This window comes from Hypanus sabinus, chromosome 2, assembly GCF_030144855.1.
Source record: "Hypanus sabinus isolate sHypSab1 chromosome 2, sHypSab1.hap1, whole genome shotgun sequence".
Classification (NCBI taxonomy): Eukaryota; Metazoa; Chordata; class Chondrichthyes; order Myliobatiformes; family Dasyatidae; genus Hypanus; species Hypanus sabinus.
This window is the reverse complement of record NC_082707.1, coordinates 45,135,438-45,163,196: the sequence shown is the minus strand read 5'-3', so window position 1 is coordinate 45,163,196 and position 27,759 is coordinate 45,135,438. Positions and strand designations below refer to the sequence as shown.

At 41.2% G+C, this 27,759-nt stretch overlaps 2 protein-coding genes across 10 annotated transcripts in view; both read left to right on the top strand.

Annotated features, from left to right (window-relative positions):
* LOC132378379 (lisH domain-containing protein ARMC9) overlaps nt 1-19,997 on the top strand; it is a 116,341-nt gene extending 96,344 nt beyond the window's left edge. For 2 of the 8 annotated variants that reach the window (XM_059945298.1, XM_059945272.1), the window contains 3 exons: nt 4,302-4,407; nt 6,378-6,553; nt 18,278-19,997. In XM_059945298.1, coding sequence (XP_059801281.1) covers nt 4,302-4,407; nt 6,378-6,553; nt 18,278-18,306 — 311 coding nt within the window. In that variant the 3' untranslated portion in view covers nt 18,307-19,997. Of the gene's footprint in view, nt 1-4,301; nt 4,408-6,377; nt 6,554-13,258; nt 13,845-18,277 lie in introns of those variants that run through there. The other 6 variants (XM_059945305.1, XM_059945255.1, XM_059945258.1 and 3 more) reach the window with 6 other exon arrangements.
* LOC132378414 (UDP-GlcNAc:betaGal beta-1,3-N-acetylglucosaminyltransferase 7-like) overlaps nt 18,279-27,759 on the top strand; it is a 40,201-nt gene continuing 30,720 nt past the window's right edge. The window contains exon 1 of one of the 2 annotated variants that reach the window (XM_059945316.1): nt 18,279-18,395. The gene's annotated coding sequence lies outside the window, so the exon portion shown is untranslated. Of the gene's footprint in view, nt 18,396-26,906; nt 27,089-27,759 lie in introns of those variants that run through there. The other variant, XM_059945323.1, reaches the window with a different exon arrangement.

The window sequence follows — 27,759 nt, the reverse complement described above, 5'->3', positions numbered from 1 at the left end:
TATTTTCTAAATGGGGAGAAAATTTAAAAATCCTAGGTGCATAGGGACTTTGGAGCCCTTGTACAGAATTCCTTGAAGGTTAATTTGCAGTTGAGTCATTGATGAGGAAGGCAAGTGCTTTGTTAGCATTCATTTTAAGAGGATTCAAATATAAGAACAAGGATGTAATGCTGAGGCTTTATAAGTAACTGGTGTGGCCTCACTTGGGGTATTATGAGCCATTTTGGGCCTCTTACCTAAGAAAGGATGCGCTGATATTGGAGAGGGTTCAAAGGAGGTTTAGGAAAATTATTCCATGTTTGTAAGGCTTATCATATGAGGACTATTTGATGGTTTTGGACCAGTACTCGCTGGAATGAAGAAAAAGGGGGATCTCATTGAAATTTTTCGAATGTTGAAAGGCCTCGATAGTGTAGAGGTGGAGATGATGTTTCTGATAGTGGGGTGTGTCTAGGACCAGGGGGCACAACCTCAAAATAGAGTGACGTTAATTTATAATGGAGATGAAGAGAAAGTTATTTAGCCAGAGGGTGGTGAATCTGTGGAATTCATTGCCTTAGGTGGCTGTGGAGGCCAGGTAATTGAGTGTCTTTAAGACGGAGAATGATGGATTCTTGATAAGTTAAAGACTGAAAGGATTGGTGAGAGGCAAATGGATTAGCCATAATGAAATGACAAAGCTGTCTTGATGGGCCGAATGGCCTATTTCTGCTCAAATGTCTTATGGTCTTACAACGGGTAGAGAAAGAAAAATGACTGAATGAATATCAGCACCAAGATAACCTCACTAAGCAATGCACTTTGGCTGTGTTATTCTCTAATCATTTCATATAATTCCATATTTATGGCTCAAAGAATAAGCCCAGTGCATATGTACATGCTGCAAGTGCAAGGCAGAGACCATCATCACATTAGGAATTAAACATTACTACTGTGGAACTCCATCACACCCCCACCCAAATTAATATATTTGGGACCACTACTAATCAAATACTTAGATTGGACACTGAATCCCAAGATTGTATCTGCAAGAGCACATCAGAGGCTGTGTTTTATGCAACTGGGAACTGAACTCTGAATTCCAGCTACACTGTTATCTGAGTGCACAACATGATGTCTCTGTGCACCAACAAATCACTAAAGCTTCATTGGAAAATCCTAGGAGGTCCCAGTAGATGATGGATAAGAGCAGCAATTGGCATGTTGCAGTAACATCTATAACATATTTGCGCACCATTCAAAGTTAGAGATGAATGTTGCTCATTTTAGCTTAGTAGAAATCATAGAATATACCACAACAACGTTGTTGTTGCTGTGACTTCTCACCGCCTTCTCAAGGACAGTCATTAAGTTCATTAATATCTGTCTGATAACAGATATCCCCTGAGTAAAACACTGAGGGAGTGAAATTCCCCCCCTCCCCCACACCTCCGATCTCCTGATAAGGACTTAGGTTTCTTCCTCCTGTAGTCAATAATCAGCTCCTTGATTTTGCTGATGGTAAATGAGAGGTTGTTGTTGCAGCACTATTCAACCAGATTTTCATTGGCTCTCCTACATGCTGATTGGTCACTGCCTTGAATTTGGCCAACTACAATGGTGTCGTCATCAAATGTAAAAATGGCACTGGAGTTGTACTTAGCCTCACAATCATTGGTATGAAGCAGGTAGAGCAAGGGGTTAAGCACACAATTTTGTGGTGGACCTGTGCTGATGGTGATTTTGGAGATGTTGTTATCAATCCATACTGACTGGTATCTGCATGCGATAAAATCAAGAATCCAGTTGCACAAGGAGGTATTGAGCCCTAGGCCTTGGAGCTTATTGATTATTTTAAGAAGGTGTTGAGTATTGAGCTGTAGTCATTGAAGTGCAACCTAATGTATGTATATTAACTGTCCAGGTGTTTCAGGGCTGAGTGAAGAGTCAATAAAATGGCATCTGCTGTTGACCTTTTTTGACAGTAGGCAAATTGGAATGGTTACAAGTCAGTCCTCAGGCAGGAGTTGAAATGCTTCATGACCAACCTCACAAAGCACTTCACAGTGGATACAAGTGTTACTGGATAATAGTCATTGAGACAGGTTATTGTTTTCTTGGGCACCAGTATGATTGAAACCTGCCTGAAGCAGGTGGGTACATCAGACTGCCGAAGTGAGAGGTTAAAGATGTTAGTTAACACTCTAGACGATTGATTAGCACAGTTCCTCAGTATTCTGCCAAGTACACTGACTGGGCCAGATACTTTCCATGGGTTCACCCTCCTAAAGGGTGGTCTCAGAGAGTGAAATCACAGAGTTGCCAGGGGCTGTGGGACTTTGTGAAAGTGCTTCCATGTCCTGTTGGTCAAGGCGATTAGAAAGGATGTAAGATCATGTAAATACCATTCCAAAGAAGGCACAATAGCACCTCTACTTTCTTGGAAGTTTCAGTAGATTCGGCATGTCGACTAAAACTTTGACTATCTTCAATGTGTGCATGGGTGCATAGTGGAGAGTATTCTGACTGGTTGCATCATTGCCTGGTATGGAAACATCAATCCCCAATGGAAAAACCTATAAAAAGTGATGGATACAACCCAGTTCTTCGCAGACAAAATCTTTTCAACCATTAAGCACATCTACAAGGAGTGCTGCCACAAGGAAGCAGGATCCATCATCAAGGACCCACCATCCAGACCAGGCTTTTTTCTTGCTGCTGCCATCAGGAGGGAGCCTTATGTCCCACATCACCTGCTTCTAGAACCCATCAGGCCCATGAACCACCTCCTTCTGCCCAACATTTGGCACCTTATACGTACCTTTAGAAGTTGTATAAGACATTGGTGAGGCCTTATTTGGAGTATTGTGTGCAGTTTTGGTCACCAGCCTATAGGAAAGTTGTAAAAAAATTTGAAAAGGTACAGAGAAAATTTACAATGATGCTGCCAGGACTGGAGGACCTGACTTGTAAGGAAAGATTAAATAGGTTAGGACTTTATTCCTTGGAATGTAGAAGACTGAGGGGAGATTTCATAGAAGTATACAAAATTATGAGGGGTATAGACAGAGTAAATGCAAGCAGACCCTTTCCAGTACAGTTCGGTGGGACTACAATTAGAGGTCATTTGTTAAGGGTTAAAGCTGAAATAGTTAAGGGGAACATGAGGGGAAATTTCTTCACGCAAAGGGTCATGTTAAGAGTGGAACGAGCTGCCAGTGCAAGTAGTGCATGCAGGCTCGATTTCAATGTTTAAGAGAAGTTTGGAGGGCTCTGGTCTAGGTACATGTTGATGGGAGTAGCTAGTTTAAATGGTTCAGCATTTGTGCCAAATGCTGATGTAACCCCCTGGGTCGCCTCAGGCTCGCTCAGCTCATTTCGTCTAGGGGGAGCAGCCTTCGGCCCCGCCAAACTGGGTAATCAGCTGGTGTGGATGCTGTGTGAGGTCCCCGCCTCACCCAAAAACAGACAGTACACCATAAGCGATTAAATGAGTACAATTTATAAAGGTTACTATAACTAAGTGATTAATAACGATACAGAATATATGAAGAGAAAATTAAAGAAAAGGCGCCAAACTTATCAAAGTCCAAACCACTTCGTGCACAGCCGTTGGAGCTCAATTTCTGAAGTCTTCTGGCCACCATTCGATCCCCTCCGAACTCCTCGACTCGCAGCTCAGGACCCTCCGAACTCCTCGGTCTCTCCAAACAGCTCAGGACCCTCCGAGTGGTCAACCAAGCACATCTAGCTTCATCCCCCCCCCCTCCCCCCCGGAGAATCTCCCGGCCTCGGACCCCCCTTTGGGGTCCGATCCTCGCCCAGCTTAGAGCATTGCGTCCTCTCTCTCGACCCCCTCGCGCCAATCTGCCCAAAAGCCCGTCAACAAAAGCTTACAGACTCAGAAGAAAGAACATTAATCCCCATTTGGTTTACAAAGGAATACCATTCTCGGTATCAGTAAATTAGCATTCCTGCTAGTTAACAAAAAGAAACCCTTTCCCAACAATAACAAAGAAAAAAGAAGAAACCCCCTTTACACTGAGATGTGCCAAAGGGCCTGTTTGTGTGCTATACTTTTCTATAACTATAATTTCAGCAAACTTGAAATCTCTCATTAATGCTGAAAAAAATAGTTATTACAGTTGATATTAATGTCTTGTCATCAATATAAGAACCATTTTGTTTGCTCAATTATCATTCATTGAGTTCTTCAGTTAATCAATGTCTTATCGCTACTTGTATGCCAAAAATTGAATTGATTGACCTAAATTCTTTTTTCAAAACTCAATTTTTAATGGAAGTGTTATTTTCTTCTGTAGATTTTGATCACAATTCTTCAATTGATAATTATGATCGTGAGCTTCTACCGGCTTCAAGTTCTTTCGACATGGGGGCATCTGAGAAATTAAACAGAAGATCTATCGGGTAAGAAGGCATTACAAGTAATATTGTGAAAATATTCTGTCAAATAAATTTTATGAACATTTGTCAAAGATGATTGACAATACAGGTTCTTGTACTTCAACTGATTGCTTCATGTGCTCCCTGCAAGGAGTTAATCATTCCACACGTAATTATACTTTAAAGTATATCTTACAATATTTTGCTTTTGATTTAACTGGGAATGTATCATCTTACATTTCTGCAATTGCTTTAATAAAGCCTTGAAATAATTCTGGCATAGTCTGTATTAGTGCTGCAACTCAGCATGATAGATATTTTTGTCTTTGTCGTATACATGTTGTGAAACCCTCTTTTTCTGGGCATCTCTATAGATGCAGCTGGTTAGCCCCTCACTAACAGCCGCCAGACTCAAAGGTGAGAAAACCACCTTTCCCAGACTCCTTATGTCTATAGTAGATATGACTTTGATCCCACGAATACCAGGAGGCTAGGATATCTCACCCACCCTCGTCCCGGTCTGTGTGAATACTGTGCCCATGCAATCACCTGTTGGCAAGGAATAACAGACTGTACACTGCATACAATAATAAAGAAAGTATATTTCTGAATGTTAACCAAACAGTTATTTTAAAAAAAGGGCCCATCATAATTAAAAGTCAAATGTGCACAGGTTGGAGCTCAAATCTTCCAAAAGCCAATGTGTCCAATGTACTCACATTGATAACTCCTATTCACCGATCACCGATAGAATTCTCCCTCTTGGGCTCCATCGAATCACACATTCCCGTTGCATTGAATCCTATGGGCAGTTCTCTTGAGCTCCTCTCTCCATCTCCCACTGAAAAAAATCTCAACCCACCTCAGTATCTGTCACAAAACCCTTTCTTGAGCACTGTCTAGAATCTTCTCCCAATTCCACCATCCTGATTGGATAACACAACATTACCAAGTATAAGCATCACAACCCCTTATCTTTAATGGTAACCCAAACACAACCAGCAGAACACACTGCTTCTACAGAAAGCCATTAAATGAAATACCCTACAACATTAGCAGTAAAATCTTAATCAGGAATTACATAAGTTTTCTCCAGAAGGAAATTCTAAAGGGAGGAGGAAAGAATTTTGCACCCGAAACATCACTACTCTTGATTTTCTTTCCAATTAAATTAAGAACAGAAGAAACATAAGAAAGAGGCAGAAGGCTTCTCTGCTCCATCTAATCTCTAATTAATCATCATCTCCAATTTCTCCCATATCCGAAAACTATCATTCTGATCCAGGGAAGCCCTCTGAAGCAGAGAATTTATACCCTTTTGAACAATAAACCTTTCCTTATCTAAATGCTAAATGGCTATCTTCTCATCCTTGGATTGTGCTGATCGCATATTATATACTGTAGCTGGAGGAAACATCTGTTGGCATCTACTCCATCAATTACTTGTAAAATGTATAATGTAAAGAAAACCTACTATATATTCCTTTTTACCCAAATTTTCTTCATCCCTTCTGCCTGACTGGTAAAGATGAAAAGTCCTTTAGTTAATGGCAAGTTTTGTGGTGCTGCAAAAGTTGACAAATTTATGGCTAGATTCTATTTCACTTCCTTCTGGAAGTTTTGAAGAAAAATCTGTATTGTTTTCTCTTTATTTTAATTTCTAAACATTATTGCCTCTAATATTTAAAACATTTTTATTAAAATTTCCAATTTCCTGTAGCTACAATATTTTGCCTTTGTGTCATGTAAAGATGGGATTAATAACGTTTAATAAAAATTGATTATGTTATGAATATTTTCAGTTTGTTAGTGGTGTAACTTTAGATGAATTTTGGTAATGCTGGAGAAAGAATAGCATTGCAGTCGTGAAAAAGTAACCTTTATGTCAAAAGGATTAAATGGTGGTTAATTAGCAGGTGTTACTTAACCTTAAAATTTGTCACACGAGAAGTTTGGTCTTTTATTAATCCATAATATTATATCTTCCCTTGCAGGCAAAATGATTATATGGCTGCATTCAACAGTAGGCCCAAGATCCCAAGGACTCCAGATATATCTACAAGTCCACGGAAAGTCAAAACTCAAACAATTGCCCCTCAGTTTTCCCAGTCTGGCCCTCAACAAACAAGTCGTCCAAGTTCTGCTGGGTCGTCTAATAGAAGCAGACAGAGTAAGTGATTTAAAGCAGAGAAGCTTAAAGATTCTTTGTATTCTCACAATTTCCTATCCAAAATGTTCTGTTAGACACTGCATCAGAGTATGCTGAGATATAGATTAGAGTCACTGATTCCTTCATGATGAATAGCATGATAATCAGCACTAATTACAGTGACCTGCAGAGAGCTGGAGAACTGCAGCTTCAATTTCACCCTGGTGAGTTTGCAGGATTGTTCCATTATGACCAAGATGCCCATCTGAGCTGGTCCCACTTGCTTGCATTGGTCCCATAACCCTATAAACCTTTCCTGTCCATGTACCGGTCCAAATGTCTTTTAAGCAATGTACCTGCTTCAACCACTTCCTCTGGAAGCTTATCCTCTACACCCATCACACTCTGCATGAACAAGTTGCCCCTCAGGTTCGCTTTGAATCTTTCCCCTCTCACCTTAAACCTATGCCCTCCAGTTTCAGAATTCCCAACCTTGGGGAAAAGTTATTATTGATGCTCCTTGTGACTTTATTAGCTCTATAGGGTTACCTCAGCCTCAAAACTCCCAGTCTGTCCAGACTCTCTTTGTAATTCGAACTCTCCAGTACCACTAACAGTCTGGTAAAAAAGAGAGTCATTGGCATACTGGTCCCCACAAATCAAAGTACTGAGTCCAGGAGTTGGGGCACCACACCAAAGCCTAATTTGGAGTATTGTGTACAGTTCTGGTCACTTACCTATAAGAAAGATATTAACAGGATTGAAAAACGGCAGAGAAAAATTACAAAGATGTTGCTAGAATTTGAGGACTTAAGTTGTAGGGAAAATTTGAATAGGTTGGGACTGTATTCCCTGGAGCATAGGAGAATCGGGTGAGATTTGATAGAGGTATACAAAATTATGAGGGGTATAGATAGTCATAGAGAAATACTGCAAAATAAACAGGCCATTTGGCCCATCTAGTCCATGCCTAAACCATTTAAACTACCTATATCGATCTGCACTGAGACCATGGCCCTACCATCCATATAGCTATCCAGTCTTCTAAAAAACGTTGAAATTGAGGCATGCACCACTTGTGCTGGCAGCTCATTCGATACGCTCTTGACTCTTTGAGTGAAGTAGTTTCCCCTCATGTCCCCTTTAAATTTTTCACCTTTCACCCTTAACCCAAGTTGTAGTCCCATCCAGCCTCAGTGGAAAAACCACCACCAATACTGCTCTCACCCACATCTCTTCCATTTCACACACGTCTGCCCTCACCCCATCCTCTTGCCACCCCACCAGGGATAGGGTTCCTTTTATCCTCACCTACCATCCCAGTAACCTCTGCATCAAACACATATTTCTCTGTAACTTCTGCTATCTCCAACGGGATCCTACCACCAAGTACATCTTTCCCTCTCCCTACTTTATGCAGGGATCACTCTCTACACAATTCCCTTAACCCTTGACCTCTGGTTGTAGTCCCACCCAATGTCAGTGGAAAAAAACCTGCTTGCATTTACCCTATCTGTACCCCTTATAATTTAGTACACCTCTATCAAATCTCCCCTCAATCTTCTACATTCTAAGGAATACAGTCCTAACCTATTCATTCTTTCTTTATAACTCAGGTCCCCTAGAACTGGAAACATCCTTGTAAATTTTCTTTGTACTCTTTCAACCTTGTTTACATCTTTCCTGTAGGTAGGCAACCAAAACTCTGCACAATACTACAAATTGGGCCTCACCATCATCTTAAACAACTTCAACACAATATCCCATCTCTTGGACTTTGATTTATTAAGGACAATATGCCAAAAGCTTTCTATACAACCCATCTACATGGGGTGCCACTTTCAACAAATTATGGACCTGCATTCCTAGATCCTTTTGTTCTGCCATGCTCCTCAGTGCCCTACCATTCACAGTGTAAGACTCACTCTGGTGGGTCCTACCGAAGTGCAAAACCTCACAATTGCTTGCATTAAATTCCATTTGCCATTTTCCAGCTGATGCAGATTTCTCTGCAAGCCATGATAGCCTTCTTCACTGTCCACTACATCCCTAAATTTGGTGGTGTCATCTGCCAGTTTGCTGATCCAGTTAACCACATTATCATCCAGATCATTCATAAAAATGACAAACAACAATGGACCCAGCACCGATCCCTGCAGCACACCAGTAGTCACAGGCCTCCAGGAAGAGAGACAACCCTCTGCTACCACTCTCTGGCTTTTCCCACAAAGCCAATGTCTAATTCAATTTACTACCTCATCTTGAATGTCGAGCAACTGAACCTTCTTGACCTCTTATGCAGGACTTTGTCAAATGCCTTGCTAAAGTCCATGCAGACAAGATCTACTATCTTGCCTTCATCCACTTTCCTGGTAACTTCCTTGTAAAACTCTATAAGATTGGCTAGACATGGCCTACCATGCACGAAGCCATGCTGACCATCATGAACCAGTCCATGTCTATCCAAATATTAATATATATCCAGTCCCTTAAAATACCTTACAATAACTTTCCCACACCTGATGTCAGACTCGCCGGCCTATAATTTCTTGGTTTATATTTAGAACCTTTTTGGAATAACATTGTCTATCCTCCAATCCTCTGTTACCTCCCCTGTCACTAAGGATGATTTAAGTATCTCTGCTAGGGCTCCAGTTATTTCTGCACTTGTCCTCCAGTGGTCCGAGGGAACATCTTGTCAGGCCCTGGGGATTTATCCGCCCTGATTTACCTCAGGGTAGCAAACGCCTCCTCTATAATCTGTTTAGGGTTCATGAAATTGATGCCACTTTGCCTCACTTGTATAGACTTTGTGTCCATCTCCTGAGTAAATACAGATGCAAAATTAACTTATTTAAGATCTACTCTATGTTTTGTTTTCTCACATGAATTATCATTCTGGCCTTCCAGAGGACCAGTTTTGTCCATTGCAATCTTTTTGTTCTTAACATATCTGTAGAATCCATAATAACAATTATAACATATAACATTTACAGCACGGAAACAGGCCATCTCAGCCCTTCTAGTCCATGCCAAAATCCCTCAGGGAATCCCTTAGGATTCTCCTTCACCTTGTCTGCTAGAGCAACTTCATGCCTCCTTTTAGCCCACCTGATTTCTTCTTAAGTGTTTCTCTTGCATTTCTTGTACTCCACATTTGTTCCTACCTGCCTGTACCTGCTATTCACCTTTTTTCCCCTCTTAACAAGGGCCTCAATATCTCTTGCAAACAAAGGTTCCCTACACTTGTTATCTTTACCCTTCATTCTGACAGACACATACCAGCTTTGTGTACTCAAAATTTAGTGTTTGTAGCCCTTCTACTTACCAAGTACAACTTTGCTAGAAAACAGTCTGTCCTATTCCACACTTGCCAGATTATTTTTTATACCATCAAAACTGGCCTTTCTCCAATTTAGAATCATGGCCCATGGACCAGATCTAACTCTTTGCATATTCACTTTGAAACTGATGGCATTGTGGTCACTTGATGCAAAGTGTTCCCCTACACAAACTTCTGTCACCTGCCCTGTCTCATTCCTTAATAGCAGATCTAGTATTGTATGGGATTCCTAGTCGATATGTGGAAAGTTAAATTCACCTACTATAACAACCTTATGTTTCTTGCAACAGTCTGCAATCTCTCTACAAATTTGATCATCTGAATCCCTAGGATTGTTGGATGATATATAATATAGCCCTATTAAAGTTATCATACCTTTCTTATTTCTCAGTTCCACCCATAACACCTCACTAGACGAGTTCTCCAGCCTGTTGTGACGGAGCACTGCTGTGACATTGATTAGTACTGTAACCCCTGCTCTTTTAATCCCTCCCGTTCTGTCGTCTAAAACAATGGAACCCTGGAGCTGCCTGTCCTGCCCCTCCTGCAACCGAGTCTCACTGATGTTACAATGTCATAATTCCAGGTGTTGATCCATTCCTTGAGCTCATCCGCCTTTCCTACAATACTCCTTGCATTGAAATATCTGCAGTTCAGGACACGAGTTGCAGTATGCTTGACCTTTTGATTCCTGATTTTGTCTGAGGCCTCACCAACATCTGTCTCCACAACCTGTCCACTAACTGTTCTGGCACTGTGGTTCGTTCCCATCCCGTGCAACTTCAGTTTCAACCCCACTGTGTAGCATGAGCAAACCTTCCCAGTAGAGTAAATGCAAGTGGACTTTCCCACTGAAGTTAGGTGCAACTAGAACTAGAAATCATAGGTTAAGGATGAACAGTAAAATATTTAAGGGTAACATGAAGGATAAATTAATAATAAGATTCGTACAGCCAGATTTGGGGACAGCTTCTTTCCAACTGTGATAAGACTGCTGAACAGTTCCTGACCCAGATCCAGGCTGTACCTTCCAAATACCTGGACCTGACTTGCACTACCTTACTTTCCCTTTTCTATTTTCTAATTATAATTTATAATTTAAATTTTTATTATATTTATTTTGAGTTGTACTTCAGGGAGCGCAAAGCGCAAAAGCAAATATCACTCTAGTATCAATTGTTTGGTGACAATAAAGTAAAATAAATTCTTCATTCAGAGGGTGGGTGAGTGTGAAATGAGTTCCCGGCAGAAGTGGTAAATGTGCATTTCAGTTTCAACATTTAAGAGAAGTTTGGATTGGTACAACTTTTATTTGTACCAATTGGAAGGGGTATGGAGGGTAGTAGAACAAGCATAGGTCAATGAGACTAGGCATGATAATAATTCATCATGGACTAGATGAGCCACCAACCTACCTATCCCTCACCTGGCCACACCTATCACTTGCCCTCCCGCACCTACTTATTCTGACTTCTGCCCCCTTCCTTTCCAGCCTGATAATGGCAAGAGAGAATGGAAGGAGAAGGGGAGAGAGTTTGGAAAGGGAGTGAGAAAAAAGCAAGGGAAAGGGGGGAGAGAGGCAGAGCCAGAGGGAGAAAGAGTTTGCACTGAAAATACAGAGAAGTGATGGGATATTATGCCCAGTGCAGAAAGAAGTAACACTGTGTTTGGAGATGAGCCATGTAAAATTCCAAGCAGCATTCCACCGAGATTACACAAGACCTCTTGAACTCTTGCCAAGGGACTTTGAACAGAGCCGCCACTGATCCTGAGACGTGTCGCGGGAGGAGGTGATGGATGGGAGAGATGTCCTTGTGCTCCAGTGAGGTCCCTCCAGGTGAGGGGCAGGAAGATCTCTGCACAGCCCAGGTTACACTCATTGACAGAAATCATTAGAGATGTGGGTATCAGACCTCATCCTACACTCGCCACGTGTGCTGGCATTGGGGGGAGGATGGTGCATGGGGTGCTGATCAAGCAGACTGCTCTGTCCTGGATGGTGTCGAGCTGTGGGGGTTGTTGGAGCTACCCTCACCCAGACAAGTGGAGAATGTTCCAACACACTCAATAGTCTGAACTGAGTTTATTGTTTTTTACACACTCACACACACACACACACACACACACACACATGATACACACATGTATCCCAAAGGATACAGTGTCACAGAGGCATTATGTCAGTGGTGTTTCCTGTTCAATGTTTTCATTGGCTAATAGAAGCTTTCAGAGGAAAATGTGATGCTGTAGAAATTAACATGGTAATTGGAATAAAATAGCCCATTGAATTTTAAGTTTTTGTTGTACTTTTATTTTTTTTGGTCGTGTTTTAAAATATCTTGAATACCAAAAGGGCTGTTCAAGAGAGTTCAGATTTATGAAAGACTAAATGTTATTCCTGAGCAGCATAAAATGGTGTTGAATAACATTCAAAGGCTTAATCATTGTATCAGGTCATTGGTGGTAAAGAAATAAGACACAGAAATGCATTTTCATCAAAATGCAGAAGTTCTTAGTTGTACTGTTCAGTTTACTTATAATTTTCATTACATTTCTGTGTCGTTCTGTTGGCGACATTCATAAATCCAAGTCATAAAAGATAGATTCAGGACCCATCCAGGACTTAAACATATAGATATTAGAGCAACTATAACCAAGTCTGATCCAGAGACATACTGAATGAATTCAGTGAGCAACTGTGAAATCCAACACAAGGTGCTTCAAAGCACCAGCTGTGTTTGCAACTTTACTGAAGGGAGCCTTAATGTATTTTAGAGCTTCAAGGATGACAAAGGAGATTGAGACAAAAGTAATGGATGTATGATGAAGGTTAGGTAAATAATTTAAGTAAGAACCAGGCTGAATATAATTATGTGAAAACAGAATCGTCAGTGGCATTTCCAGTGAATAATCGGTGATCTTTGGAACTAGCGTACCTACACTTTCCACCCAAAAGTGAATGATTAATTGTAATCCTAAAGGCATTTCATATGACCAATTTACTACTCACACTTGCCCTCATGTACTTCTGATTCTGTGAATTTAATTTATCTATCTTTTGGTTTACAACTTGCCTATTAAGTCAGCTTAGGCTGTTACAGACAAAGCAGTCTTGGGGAGCATTGATAAGACAGGGCTAATTCCTGCAGTTCTTGTATACCCACCTTTTGGTCCTTACCATAATGACTGGCAGTCACCCATCTCTTTAACAAACATTACTTTCTGCATACTGTACTGGAGGATTAGGAGGCCATCTGTTGTTCAACAGATAGTATTTTTGAGGCCTCATTCTGTCCCCTGTCTGCAATTTCTTCGATGATGTTTTAGAACCTTTGACATGCAGTTACTTGCACTTAAACCCAACTTGTTTGTTCCTTTTGTAGGCAGCCAATCATACAGAAAATAACAAATCTTTCCTCGGGAATCACCTGTTGAAGTTTCAAAACATAGCCAATTTCCTGTAATGATCATGCTTATCAAATTCTATCAACAGAGCTCAAGTTAGAAAATTAATTTGTAGAATACAACACAATAGAGAGACTGTGCTATGAAACTCTGCATGTGCATTTTTGTATAATATGACTGACAGAATACTATGGAAATAATTTTTAAAGTGTAAATAAGAGTAATTTATTCTTTTGTTTTATTATAGCACTTTAATGTGCTGGTGTTTTTATTTTTTTAAATGTAAAAATCTTAGCCTCCATTCTTGATAGCTTTAACTTGTGTATTGCACATTTATAATAGTAATTCTTTTGAGAAATCTTGTATTTTGCCATATTATTTGATAATGAAATACTTAAAATATTGCTCTGAAAACATAAAAGAATGGTAATTTTTCTGAAATAAAACTGTGTTAGTGCAAAAACTGGTTTTGAAAAATGTGCTCATGTATCTATAGTATTTTACATGTGATGTAATGAACTGTATTTTATCAATGAGAAATAAAATCTGACATCAATTGTCTAATTTTGACTTGTTGAGGATATCAATATAAAATTTACCTAATTATCACAACCTCAATATATACTTAGCTAAGGATATTAATCCCATACACAGAATAAACCTCACTTCATTCCATCAATATGAAATTTTGATGGTGTGGATTAATACTGTACTACATGGAACAGGCAACAGCTTGTGCATATCATACAAGTCCATCTTAATGTGGAAAGATTGTGTTTGTTGTTAGTTATTCAATATGGTTTATAGGTCGCACAGAATTCTCCAAGTAATTAAGCAGAAATCACCCACAGTTACTTAACATTCAACATGAAGTAGTAAATTGGATTAGACATTTGCTTTGCAGGAGAAACCAGAGAGCGGTGGTAAATGGTTGCCTCTCTGACTGGAGGCCTTTGACGAGTAGTGTGCTGTAGGGATCGGTGCTGGGTTCATTGTAGTTTGTCATCTATATCAACAAGCTGGATGATAATGTGGTAAACTGGATCAGCAAATTTATGGATGACACCAAGCTTTGGAGGTGTAGTGGACAGCAAGGAAGACCATCGAAGTTTGCTGCAGGATCTGGACCAGATGGAAGAATAGGCTGAGAAATGGCAGACAAAATTTAATGCAGACAACTGTAAGGTATTTCACTTTGGGAGGATGAACCAGGATACTACTTGCACAGTAAGTGGTAGGGCACAGATCCATAATTCCTTGAAAGTAGTATCACAGATAGTTAGGGTCATAAAGAAAGTGTTTGACACAATGGCCTTCATAAATCAAAGTATTCAGTACAGGAGATGGGATGTTATGTTGAAGTTGTACAAGACATTGGTGCAATATAATTTTGAGAATTGTGTACAGTTCTGGTCACCCACCTACAGGAAGAATGACAATAAGATTGATCTCATTGAAACCTATCAAGTGTTGAAATGCCAAGACAGAGTGGATGTGAAGAGGATGTTTCCTTTGGTGGGAGAGTCCAGGACCAGAGGACACAGCCTCAAAATAGAGAGACATTCATTTAGAACAGAGATGAAGTTCTTTAGCCAGAGGGTGGTGAATCTGTGGAATTCATTGACACAGGCAGCTGTGGAAGCCGGCTCATTGTGTGCATTTAAGGCAGAAGTTGATAGTTTCCTGATTAGTCAGGGTGTGAAAGGTTATGGAGAGAAGGCAGGAGAATGGGGTCATGACAGAAGTGGATTAGCCATGATGAAATGGTGGAGAAGACTCGATGAGTCGAATGACCTAACTATACTTCTATGTCTTATAAGAACCATGGACCAAGCGCTGATCCCTGCATTCCGTAGTCACAGGCCTCCAGTCAGAGAGGCAACCATCTGCTACCACTCTCTCAATTTTCCTACAAAGCCAATGTCTGATCCAATTTACTACCTCATCCTGAGTGCTAAGTGACTAAACCTTCTTGATCAACCTCCCATGCAGGATCTTGTCAAAGGCCTTGCTAAAAGTCCATGTAGATAACATCCACTGCCTTGCCTTCATCTACTTTCATGGTAACCTACTTGAAGAATTTTTATACCGTTAGTTAGACACAACCCACCATCCAAACAACCATGTTGACTATCCTGAAACAGTCCCTGTCTATCCAAATACTTTTATGTCTATTCCCTTGGAATACCTTCCAATACCTTTCTCTCTTCTGACATCGGGCTCACTGGCCTATAATTTCCCAATTTATTTTTTGAGCCTTTTTTTAAACAAAGGAACAACATTTGCTATCCTCCAGTCCTCTGCCATCTCAGCTGTAGCCAAGGACATTTTATACATCTCCGCGGAGGCACTGTATTTTCTATACTCATCTCCCACAAGGTCAAAGGGAATACCTCATCAGGCTCTGGAGATTTATCCACCCTTATTTGCCTTAAGACAGCAAGCACCTCCTCCTCTGTTATCCATATATGATCTATGACCGCACTGCTGTTTTGCTTCACTTCTATAGGCTCTATGTTTGTCTCCTGAGTAAATATGGTTGCAAAACATCCATTTATTATCTCCCCTGACTCTTTCAGCTCCATTCATAGATGACCTCTTTGGTCTTCAAGAGGACCAGTTTTGTCCCTTGTTATCATTTTGTTCTTCATACACCATCTGTACAAGCCCTTCAGATTCTCCTTTACTATATAACAAAATATTACTACAAGTAAGTTAATAAACTAAAGATCAAAATGTGTGTGGTGCAATAGGTAAGCAGCAAATTATAGATTCAAATCTTTTTATATCATTTCCAATACAAAGGTGTAAGGAAACAAACAGTACAGTAAACAGCTTACTGTCCCAGTGACGAGACCTTGGTGGTGGTATGGTATTCATTAGTCTCACAGCCCTTCTGATCTTGTACTTCTTAACCAGGTCCTCAAATCTCTCAAAAACCAAGGTTTCCTAAACCTGGTGTCCTTGCTTTTTATGTTGACAGGAATATACAAACTCAGTACTCTCAAAATTTCACTTTTGAAGGCCTCCCATTTACCAAGTACACTTTTGCCAGAAAACAGCCTGTCCCAATCGACACTCGCCAGCTCATTACAAATACCATCAAAACTGGTCTTTCTCTAATTTAGAATCTCAAGTGAGGATCAGACCTATTCTTTTTGATAATTACCTCGAAGCTAATGGCATTAAGATCACCAGAAGCAAAGTGTTCCATTACACAAATCTCTAGCATCTTATGACTACACAGTATCATAACTTACTGTATTAGTTTCTAATTCAATTCTATGCAAGTGTTCATATCCTTGTTTGGTATTTTGTATTTTAAATGAATTTTTGCTGTCTGAAAATTAGGTTTTTCTTGATAAACCTAGGGACCTTACATTTACCAGGGTTCACTTCGACCTGGCTCCCATTGCTTGTAGGGAAGTGCTAATCACAAAACCTTCATGGGAAGCATTACTTCTTAACTACAAATTCTGTGCCAATAGATTTCCTAATAGGCAAGGCTATTACTTAAAATATGTACAGTGTTACAGTGTTATTAACAGTTGTTGCTTTAAGAATATCAAAGCATTAAGTAAGGCACTTGGCATCTAGACTTTTGACCATTTCTTCCAGGGTCGTTGTTGAGTCATCCTTCTCAATCACATGATGTAGAACATGCCATGCTTGAGGCATTGATCATGTGGATAGTCGGAGGGCTTTTTCCCCAGGGTTGAAATGGCTGCCACAAGAGGACACAGGTTTAAGGTGCTGGGGAGTAGGTACAGAGGAGATGTCGGGGTAATTTTTTTACTCAGAGAGTGGTGAGTGTGTGGAATGGGCTGCCAGCAACAGTGGTGGAGGCGGATACGATAGGGTCTTTTAAGAGACTTTTAGATAGGTACATGGAGCTTAGAAAAATAGAGGGCTATACATCAGCCTAGTAATTTCTAAGGTTAGGACTTGTTCAGCACAACTTTGTGGGCCGAAGGGCCTGTATTGTGCTGTAAGTTTTCCATGTTTCTATAAATTCCTAAGGCATGGCTTCTTAATGGAAGCAATTGCTTCAAGTTGAGGGCTGACTTAGGGCAGCTTTGCCTTTGATTAATGAAATCAGGTAACTCATTTCCCTGACAGATGATGGCACAATTAACTTTTGAAGCTCGATACCATAGTAAGGATTGGAATATCTGCAAATAACAGTCATTAGTGATGATCAGTGACCTTTGGTGGGGATTTCATGGCTAAAGTGAATTCCCCAGAAGCACTGGGATTAAAGATGGATTGGTTTAGCCCCTCTTCCTTCCATTACATGAAGGAATATGATAGAATTTCCCAGTGTAGCACATGCAAAAAGGAAGGCATAGTCCTTTCAGCATCAACTTTACAGTTCTAAAAATGATGTACCAGGCAACAGAATGAGTATTAATAGTAAACATAGAAACATAGAAAACCTACAGCGCAATAAAGGCCCTTCAGTCCACAATGCTGTGTCGAACATGTCCTTACTTTAGAAATTACCTGGGGTTACCCATAGCCCTCTATTTTTCTAAGCTCCATGTACCTGTCCAGGAGTCTCTTAAAAGACCCTATTGTATCTGCCTCCAACACCATCACCAGCAGCCCATTCCACGCATCCACCACTCTCTGCATAAGAAACTTACCCCTGACATCTCCTCTGTACCTACTTCCCAGCATCTTAAACCTGTGTCCTCTTGTGGCAACCATTTCAGCCCTGGGAAAAAGCCTCTGACTATCCACATGATCAATGCCTCTCATCATCTTATGCACCTCTATCAGGTCACCTTTTTATTTTTCACATGTGAATAGAGGCTTCTAATTTACAGCCCAAAACTCCTACAGTTTAACTTTACAAAGGTAATTCAATGGCTGTTTATCAAACCCTCCATGTGACATACATCACCATTTCAGTTCATCAAATATATGTCAGCTCGCATGTTATTCTCCTGCTTGTTCTGTAATCTATTCTCCTCGATTCTACTGTTCCCCTACAGACCAGAAGCAAATTACGATAGCCAATTAATGTATCAATCTGGATGTGGGAGGCAACTGGAGTATCTGGAAAACCTACATGGTCATAGGGAGAACATGTAAACTCTGACAACACCAGGGGTAAGGATTCAGCCAAGTGTAAGGCAGCAGTTCTGCCAGCTGCACCATTGTGATATTTATCTTGTGGACAGGGTGATGGACAGTGTATAATTTCAGGATTGGGAAAGAGATAAATGGAAAATAAGTTGCCAGTGGGCCAGAATAAAAAGGATGATGTTCAGTTTGCCAAGGCGAGTCTGCTGTTAAAGCAATCAAGTTGATAGGTGAATTGGGGAAGACAGATAAAGAAAAACAAAGGGACAGGTAAAAACTGTAGAGTGCAGCTCAGAGCTGTTGAAACACGAGACCAAAAGCAAAATGATGGAAAAGCTGGTCAGTGTGTGGAAAGAAAAATTAAGTTATTATTACACTGATGTTTAACCTCATAGTAGGAACGAATAATGCAGAGACATTGAAACAAATTACAGGTATATGGAATTCATGTCGATACCGATTCCCAATTGGAAGATGTGGTGCCTTACCTCAAGCAAACATTAGGGCAGTACAGAAAGCTGTGGATGGATTGGTCAGAAGAGGAATGAGTTACAGAATTAAAGTGACAGCAGAATCAACTCACACCAGGCCCTATTCACAGCAGAAAGGGTTATAGAAATAATGCAGATAACTTTCAACTATACTGTACAACTCTTTCTTATGATGGAATTATATGTTTGTTTCCGATGTTGGGGAAGTCCAGAACGAGGGGTCACAATTTAAGGATAATGGGGAAGCCTTTTAGGACCAAGATGAGGAAAAACTTCTTCACACAGAGAATGGTGAATCTGTGGAATTCTCTGCCACAGGAAACAGTTGAGGTCAGTTCATTGGCTATATTTAAGAGGAAGTTAGATATGGCCCTTGTGGCTAAAGGGATCGGGGGTATGGAGAGAAAGCAGGTACAGGGTTCTGAGTTGGATGATCAGCCATGATCATACTGAATGGCGGTGCAGGCTCAAAGGGCCGAATGGCCTTACTCCTGCACCTATTTTCTATGTTTCTATGTTTCCACATGACACAGTACAAAAACTAGACTGAAATACGTAAAAAAAACAACACAGAGAAAGCTACACTAGACTACACTAGACTACCTACACTGCACTGCATAAAGTGCGCAAAAAACAGTGCAGGCATTACAATAAATAATAAACAGGACAATAGGGCAGTAAGGTGTCAGTCCAGGATTCAGATTTTGTGGAGTCTGATAGCTTGGGGGAAGAAACTGTTACGTAGTCTGGTCGTGAGAGCCCGAATGCTTCAGAGCCTTTTACCAGACGGCAGGAGGGAGAAGAGATTGTATGAGGGGTGCATGGGGTCCTTCATAATGCTGTTTCCTTTTCGGATGCAGAGTGTAGTGTAAGTGTCCGTGATGGTGGGAAGAGAGACCCCGATGATCTTCTCAGCTGACCTCACTATCCGCTGCAGGGTAATTAATTAACATTAATGGTTCAATTCAAGTTACCCAAAGGGGCTTTTAAAAAAAAACAGCTTAGATAAAGGTAATGATCTTCATTGTCAGTATGGTATTCATTGAAAACAAAAATAAAGTGTTATTTTATTGGGAAGTAGTATTAATATTTCTACAAAGTTAGAAACAATCCTTCCCTAATTGCCTACACCGTGCTGTATCGCTAAATAAATAATAAAATAAGACCTTGGCAAATGAAAGCATTCTTTCATAAATCTTGCAGATTGTATCTCATCTTTCTTTGCTACAATTTCAGGAATTTTTGTCACTTACGTACTTGCTTTCTGTTGGTACATACTATTTTCTTCATGTAACAATGAGGATCAGTTTCTTTGTACAAGTCTTGACCCCAATTCCATTTTCCAAGATTATGAATATTAAGGGTCCAATCCTCAGCATTGGACAACAAAGTTAAAATCACTGATTACATTGTACGTCTCAATCCTTTACAGGAAATTTTATGTAATTAGTAATTGTCTGCTGGACAGAAAGAACCTCAGTCCGTGTGAGATAAACTGGGAGACAGAATCTGGAAGGCAGCAGTGAACAACGACATTTTCACATAATTTGTGTATTTCTGACTCTTCCTAATTTCCCTGGAACTGAGAAGAAACCACATCAGTAGATCTGAAGTCATATACAAGCAAGATGGATTAAGGTGTTTTAAATCATATCATAATTCTTCAACACCATTGGTGGAATTCAAACTCTTAGCCACAGATCAATAATACATTAAACATGACGCTAGATAAGGGCCGTGCAATCCCAAATGGAGTAACTTATATTTGGAATCATAATGCATCTTGCTCATTATTTGAAAAGCAGACCATTTATTTGAACACTAATTGGGCAACACCAAGATCACCTAGTTCCCCACATGATGGAACTTGTGCATGGTGATGTTGAAGGAGAATCAGAATTAATCAAAGAATGGCAATATGGCAGGAACTGTGGTTGTTGAAGGTTTCATAGAAGGAAATGATAGTCAAATAGGCTTAGAGCTTATCAACACAAACACTGATGGCTGATTCAAACAGACATTGACTGAGACCTTGAAGGGTGATTTGCCTTTTGCAGTGGAAGGTAACTCTGGTAACACAGGAACTGATGAAAGTCCAGATCCACCAGCACCATCTTCCATCTGATTGATATCATGTGTTTGTGCTGCTGGCTGTCAAGGTGGAAGGTGCATCCAATGGATGTAATATTCAAGGGCTTTGGTAGAATTAGTTTCTCTCACAAATACAGGAAATTCAGATATGAACTGAATAAATTATGACAATAATTGATGACGAATGTTGAATAGGTTTTCCTGCTTGGTCAAGTTCTCTCCTTGGTCATAACAGCGCATGATTTGTTGCAATGTCCTTCAGCAAGGATATGCAGCATAGAAATATCCAAATGACACAATTCAGACAGATTGGGTTCAAGTAAAAAAGATTTTCTCAATTCTTTTGTTCTCAGTGTTGTGAGAATACAGTCAACCTGTGAGCAAACAGTGGAAAAAAATTGCTGCTAGGCTTTGTGTGTCATCAGAGAGTCCACCTTCCTACTTCAGACTCACAGCAATGTGGCGAGCACATAACTGTTCCCTGAAATGGAAAAAGTACATCAGCTATCCCTTTGCCTCCATAGATGCTGCCTGGCCCACTGACTGCCTTCATCAGTTTGCCTTTTGTCCAGATTTCAACATTTACAGTCCCTTGTGTATCCGTTTTCTGAAATAATCTGACAAGACACCATGGTGCATGGGAACTGTTATAAAGCTTGCAGGTACCCCAATTACAAAAAAATGCAGCAATTAAAAGCAGTTTACTCATTCCTGTATTACTCATACACATGTGATCTGGTCATGCAGAAGCTTTAAAGAGGAAGGTGGGGGGAAGAGGTGTTGCTCACCATTACCATAATCACATTGGATTTTCTTTACAGACATTTAAAGAGAAAATACAATCTAATCATCTGATAGTGCAGTTAAAGCAATACTAGTACAAACAGGTTCAGTCCTCGAGAAGTTTTTTGTCTCACTTCATCTTATGCCGTGGTATTTAACTGTCCCACCTCCTATATTTACTGAGGAGAATATTGCCTCTCAGTATATTGTTTCATGCACCTTGTCTAAGTGCTTTATGTGCTTTATTCAGGCCCCTGTTTACCATAGAGTCTGCACTCTTTGCTGCTCCAGTTATCCAGCCAGGGACATTCCAGTGGTTTATTCGTTTCTCATCCCATACTGATGTAGATCTGACTTACTGAGTAAGCCACTTCGGTCTGAGGCTATATTTCACAGTATAATATACAAGTTACATTCTTTTTAAAGTTTTAAAGTAGCCTTACCTTAAATACTGACAAAGGGTCTCGACCCGAAATGTCGACTGTGCTTCTTCCTATAGATGCTGCTTGGCCTGCTGCTTTCCACCAGCATTTTGCGTGTGCTGCTTGAATTTCCAGCATCTGCAGATTTCCTCATGTTTGTGTTACCTTAAATACTGACCATATTGAAATTGCAGCAAAAGCCCCTGTGACATTAATTCAAGTTTCAGGTTTCAAGGCCATTCTTCAGTCTACAAGTGTAAAGGAACCGAAAGTGATCGTTACTCTAGATCCAATGCAACATAACAAAAAAAACACAATAAGCATAAAACACTATTCATATCAATACACAAGCTTAGCTTATATACAGTGCCGATAAAGTGTATTCACCCCCTTGAAGTTTTCATGTTTTATTGTTTTACAACATTGAATCACAGTGGATTTAATTTGGCTTTTTTGACACTGATCAACAGAAAAAGATTCTTTCGTGTCCAAGTGAAAACAAATTTCTACAATTGGTCTAAATTTATTACAATTATTAAACACAAAATATTCAATTACATAATTACTCACCCACATCGAGTCAGTATTTAGTAGAGCCATCTTCATCAGCGATTACAGCCTTGAGCCTGTGTGGATCGGTCTCTATCAGCTTTGCACATCTGGTCACTGCAATTTTTCCCCATTCTTCTTTACAAAACTGCTTAAGCTCTGTCAGATTGCATGGGGATTGTAAGTGAACAGCTCTTTTCAAGTCCAGCCACAATTTCTCAATTGGATAGAGGTCTGAACCCACTCTAGGACATTAACTTTGTTGTTTTCAGGCCATTCCTCTGTAGCTTTGGCTTTATGTTTGGGTCATTGTTTTGCAAGGAAACAAATCTTCTCCTAAATTGCAGTTGTCTTGCAAACTGCATCAGGTTTTCCTCCAGGATTTCCCTGTAATTTGCTGCATTCATTTTACCCTCTACCTTCACAAGCCTTCCAGGGCCTGCTGCAGTGAGGCATCCCCATAGCATGATGCAGCCACCACAATGGTTCACGGTAGGGATGGTGCGTTTTTGACAATGTGCAGTGTTTGGCTTACGCTAAGCATAGTGTTTAGTCTGATGGCCAGAAAGCCCAATTTTGGTGTCATCAGACTATAGAACCTTCTTCCAGCTGATTTCAGAGTCTCCCACATGCCTTCTGCAAACTCTAGCCAAGATTTTGCGCAAACTTTCCCAGTACTGTGACTTTAGAAATGGACTTTCTCTTGCATTCAGGGACAGGCTTGTATGTAGCATGCATAGTGAAAGCTCTCAAAAGAGGCTATTATCTGAAAGAGACCTCATCTTAGAAATGGCATTGACCATTGCAATATCATTAGAGACTGCAGCAAAGGATGCAGCAGGAAGAGGAAGTTAGAAAGTGAAATGCACACAGCACAGAAACAGGTCCTTCAGCCTGTTTCCACCATAGTCAGCCATACCGCTCTCATCCATGTATCTATACAAACTTCTCTTAAATGTTACAACTGAACCCACATCTACACAAAACTGATCATTGCCCTAAAATGCTAACTCAATTTCTCCCTCCTCAGCTGAGGTCTGATTTTCTGAATCATCTTGTTTTATTTCAAATTTTCAATATCTGCAGTATTTTTTTTATGGGCTATTTGAAAGCTGGAGAAGAACTGTCTAGGAGGGGGACTGCACAGCTTGAAGAATACCTCCACTGTGCCGCCGAGACGAAGCAGTTTCAACGGAAGGAGAGACTGGGAAAGACCCAAACAGCTACATCCACCACCACTTCAACGACCTACACCTGCCAACACTGCAATAGGAGTTGTGGATCACGGAACAGCCTCTTCAGTCAGATTAGCCACCAGGAGAAGAATCATACTCGACTACGAGTGATAGCTGATGATGATACTATGTGGAGTATCTAAATAGGCACTCTTAAGAAGTGTCAGATTTAAATTTGTGCACTTCTTGAACTCAAGGGCCTAGAAGTTGCTTAATGACTTTTTGTTTTGATGTGAAAACAAAGTTATTAAGCACCTGAAAGTTGTGTGTGAAAATCGAGTAGGAACTTCAATTGCAAAGTTTCCCTGTGGAAGGCCACACTGAAACCGACAAGGTCAGCATAGTACTCCCGACTGAAGCATTGCAAGTTCTTGCAGTGTCAAAATGTTATACAAAAGATACGATTTTTGCGAATAATTCTTAAAGAGGGACATCACAAGACAAGCTATACTTTAATAGCCATAGCAGAGTGTTAATAACAGGAGGGGGTGGAAGAGTGCTCCTGAGGGGGTCACTGGGACCCTATTAGACTGATGAAGAACAATACTTGCAGGTATTGTGCTAGAGGGCCCTCCAGATTCTCCTGCTAAGAAGTTGCCAGTGATACCTCTGTAGGTCTATGGATGCAGTCTGAATGTTTACATTGAGGTTCCCACTGTGCCTATGCCCACTCTGTCTGTTCCTGTGCCTGTGCCCACTCTGTCTGCTCCTGTGCCTGTGCCCACTCTGTCTGCTCCTGTGCCTGACAAGTGAATAAGTCAGCAGTCAACAACTGCTTAATAATGAATCTCTTAAATGGGGAAATGATTCATTGTTACAACCCTTTTTTAACTTTTATTCTGCAGTTTATTCATTTCTGAGATTCTTATGGTTACAAATTGGAGAGATTTTCTTTTTCCTACATCAACCTTCAGTGTGGTTCACAGTAGGTACTCATGCATCTTGGAGTGTGTTCATGAGCAACATTCCCTCCCTATGCTGAGATTCCAACACATTTACGAGAGGCTAAAGAATGTTTTCCACTGAGCTGGTAATCTTCCAGAAGTGAATGTCTGTCTCAGTATCTGCCCGGGAACATCCTGTGCCATACAGAGACCTTTGTCAGTCAGACCTTTGAGATGAATTTCACATTCCAGACCTGCAAGGCAAACCCACAGACCACAAAGTGGTGGATGACTAGCTCCTGGGCACCAGGACCACACAGAGGGCAGTGTGCAAGAGACTGAAATTTCAGCTGCACATGAAAACTCTGACAGTAGGTACCCTTCCTGCGAACATCCAAATGAAGTCTTGCTGTTTGCTTGAGAGTTCTGCAAATGAGTGTGCAAAATCAGTCGGTCTACTCTGGCCTTCCCAAGGTTTCCCAAGATCATCACTTCTTTGCTTCTGACCTTCTAAGTTGCCAGTCACAGCATCCAAGAGCTGGTGTATATTGCATACAGTGTTGTTAATGGTTATTTCTGAATGAGTGTGTCAGACGCTGCAACACTCCTGCTCTCTGGCAGCTGAAATGGGTCAGACTCTGCATTAATGCTGCTCTTTGGGAATTGGGGTGTATCGGACACTGAATTATTCCTGCTCAGTGGGAACCATAGCATGTCAGACTCTGCATCCTGCTCTCTGGGGATTGGAATGTGTTGGTGTCAGCATTACTCTCGATTTTTGGGAACTGGTCTGAATTGGACTCTACGTTACTCCTTACAAAAGACACAAAATTCTGGAGGAATTCAGTAGGCCAGACAGCCTCTATGGAAAAGAGTAAATAGTCAAGGTTTCAGGCCACAACCTTTCAATGGACTGGAAAAAAGATGAGAAGGGGGAGGGGGGAGGAAGAAGTACAAGGAAGGACAGTCTCAAGGGTGCCTCACCTGAAAGGACAGTTTGGGGCCGCAAAAAACTGGTATGTCGTGGGAGACGCTAGATCAATAGCAGCGAGCTGGCTGCTGGCTGTGTGCCCAAAGACCCGAATACTTTAGGCACAGAGTTCAGAAGAAGCAACACAACAGATTTACACCATAAATCAGCGAGTTGTTTTGTTACGTCTCCCCTCTCGCTGTGAAACAGGGACACCTCTTTTTCCCTTATTAGGGAGATGGAAAGCCTGTGGTATGTTGAATATCGGGTGAAAGAGTAGTCTTTGGGGTACTGCAAGTCTGTGTCTTTATTGATGCTTTGCTGCATACTTGAGTGCTCGGTGGAGGGCGCCAATGCTTTCTGCTGGGGGGGAGGGAGGGGATCATTGCTTTGCTGCTGCTTGTGCATGGGAGGGGGAACTGGAGGGGCTTTGAGGTTCTAACATTTAACTGTCATTCATTCCTCCGAGCACTCCTCTGTTTTTGCGGCTGTTTGCGAAGGAAAAGCATTTCAGGATGTAAATTGTATACATCTCTCTGACATTACCTTGAATGGTAGTGAGGGAGGAGATGTGAGGGCAGATAGGGCACTTGTTCCACCTGCAAGGGTAAGTAGCAGGAAGAAGATCAGTGGGGAGGGATGAATGGACAAGGGAGTGGTGCAGGGAGTGATCCCTGTGGAAAGTGGGTGGGGAAAACGTACTTTGTGGTGGGATCCCGTTGGAGATAGTGGAAGTCACAGAGCATTACAGCATGTGCTGGGCGCAGAGGCTACGGGGTGGTTGGTGAAGTCGAGAGGAACCCCATCCCTGGTGGGGTGGCGGGAGGACGGGGTGAAGGTAGATGTGCGCAAAATGGAAGAGATAGATGCATGTGAGAGCAGGGCTGACGATGGAGGAAGGAACGTCCCTTTCTTTGAAGAAGGAGCACACTTCAGGAGTTCTACATCCACACTACTCCCGCTGTCTCGGAGCCGGGGTGTGCCGGACTCGGCAATACGCCTGGTTTCTGGGAGCTGGGGTGTCTCGGACACTAAATTCCCGCTCTCTGAGAGCTGAGAGAGACATGCCACCCACTGCCCACTGAAGACCTATCTCTCCGTTGGCAAAGAAATCGCAGACCGGACAGAGAACGGGCAGCATCGAGCCCTCAGCCCACACCCTCAGTCAGCGACTCCAACCTGGACGTCAGTCATTGTGTCATTTCCCACAGCTGTGCCGCACAACACCGGAGGAGGGTTCGTTCAGAACCGAGTCAGCTTCGCGCCCGCTTCTGCTGCAAAGCCCTCGCATTAAGGTAACTTAAACATTCATGTCTACGAACAGCACCGTCAAAGGAACTGAATTTGAGATTGTGTCACATCGCAAAGCAGACCTGATTCAAGGATCTCACACAACTCGGTATTACCGAGCAATTGACATATAGTTAAGTGCTTTTTCCCCGGTGGTTTATTTTCACATGGTGAGTAAATAAAGCGAGGCTGGGGGTGGGGGGAGGGGGGGGTGGAACATTTTTTTAAGAAGTCATCAAACTTACGCCGAACCCCGTCGGAAGAAAATAATTATTCTAAAAGGATGAATTGCACGTTGTGGTGGTTCGCGAAAGAGGTTTCTTCAAATATATTGTGTTTGCTCCAAAATCGTTTCGTATAAAGCACTCTAATAATGCCCATGTCGCTAATGCACGTCATCGTTTCCTAATTGGTTTTACTGCAATATTTTGGTATGAATACTATTAACTTTACGAAGTGCAAGCGAAAAGGACAAAGCTGTGTTGTTGAGGCGCTGAAGACAGGAATGGAACTGAGGAGCAGTAGCGAGAATCTTTTCATGTCGCTGGGTGATCAACGATGGGGACAGATTTAGACGGGCAAATGTGAGGAGAATTTGAAGTGTAATGCTGACGCTATAAATTAGTTATACCGGGCGCTTCAGTTATCCCAATTTGAACCGGGGTATTAATACTAT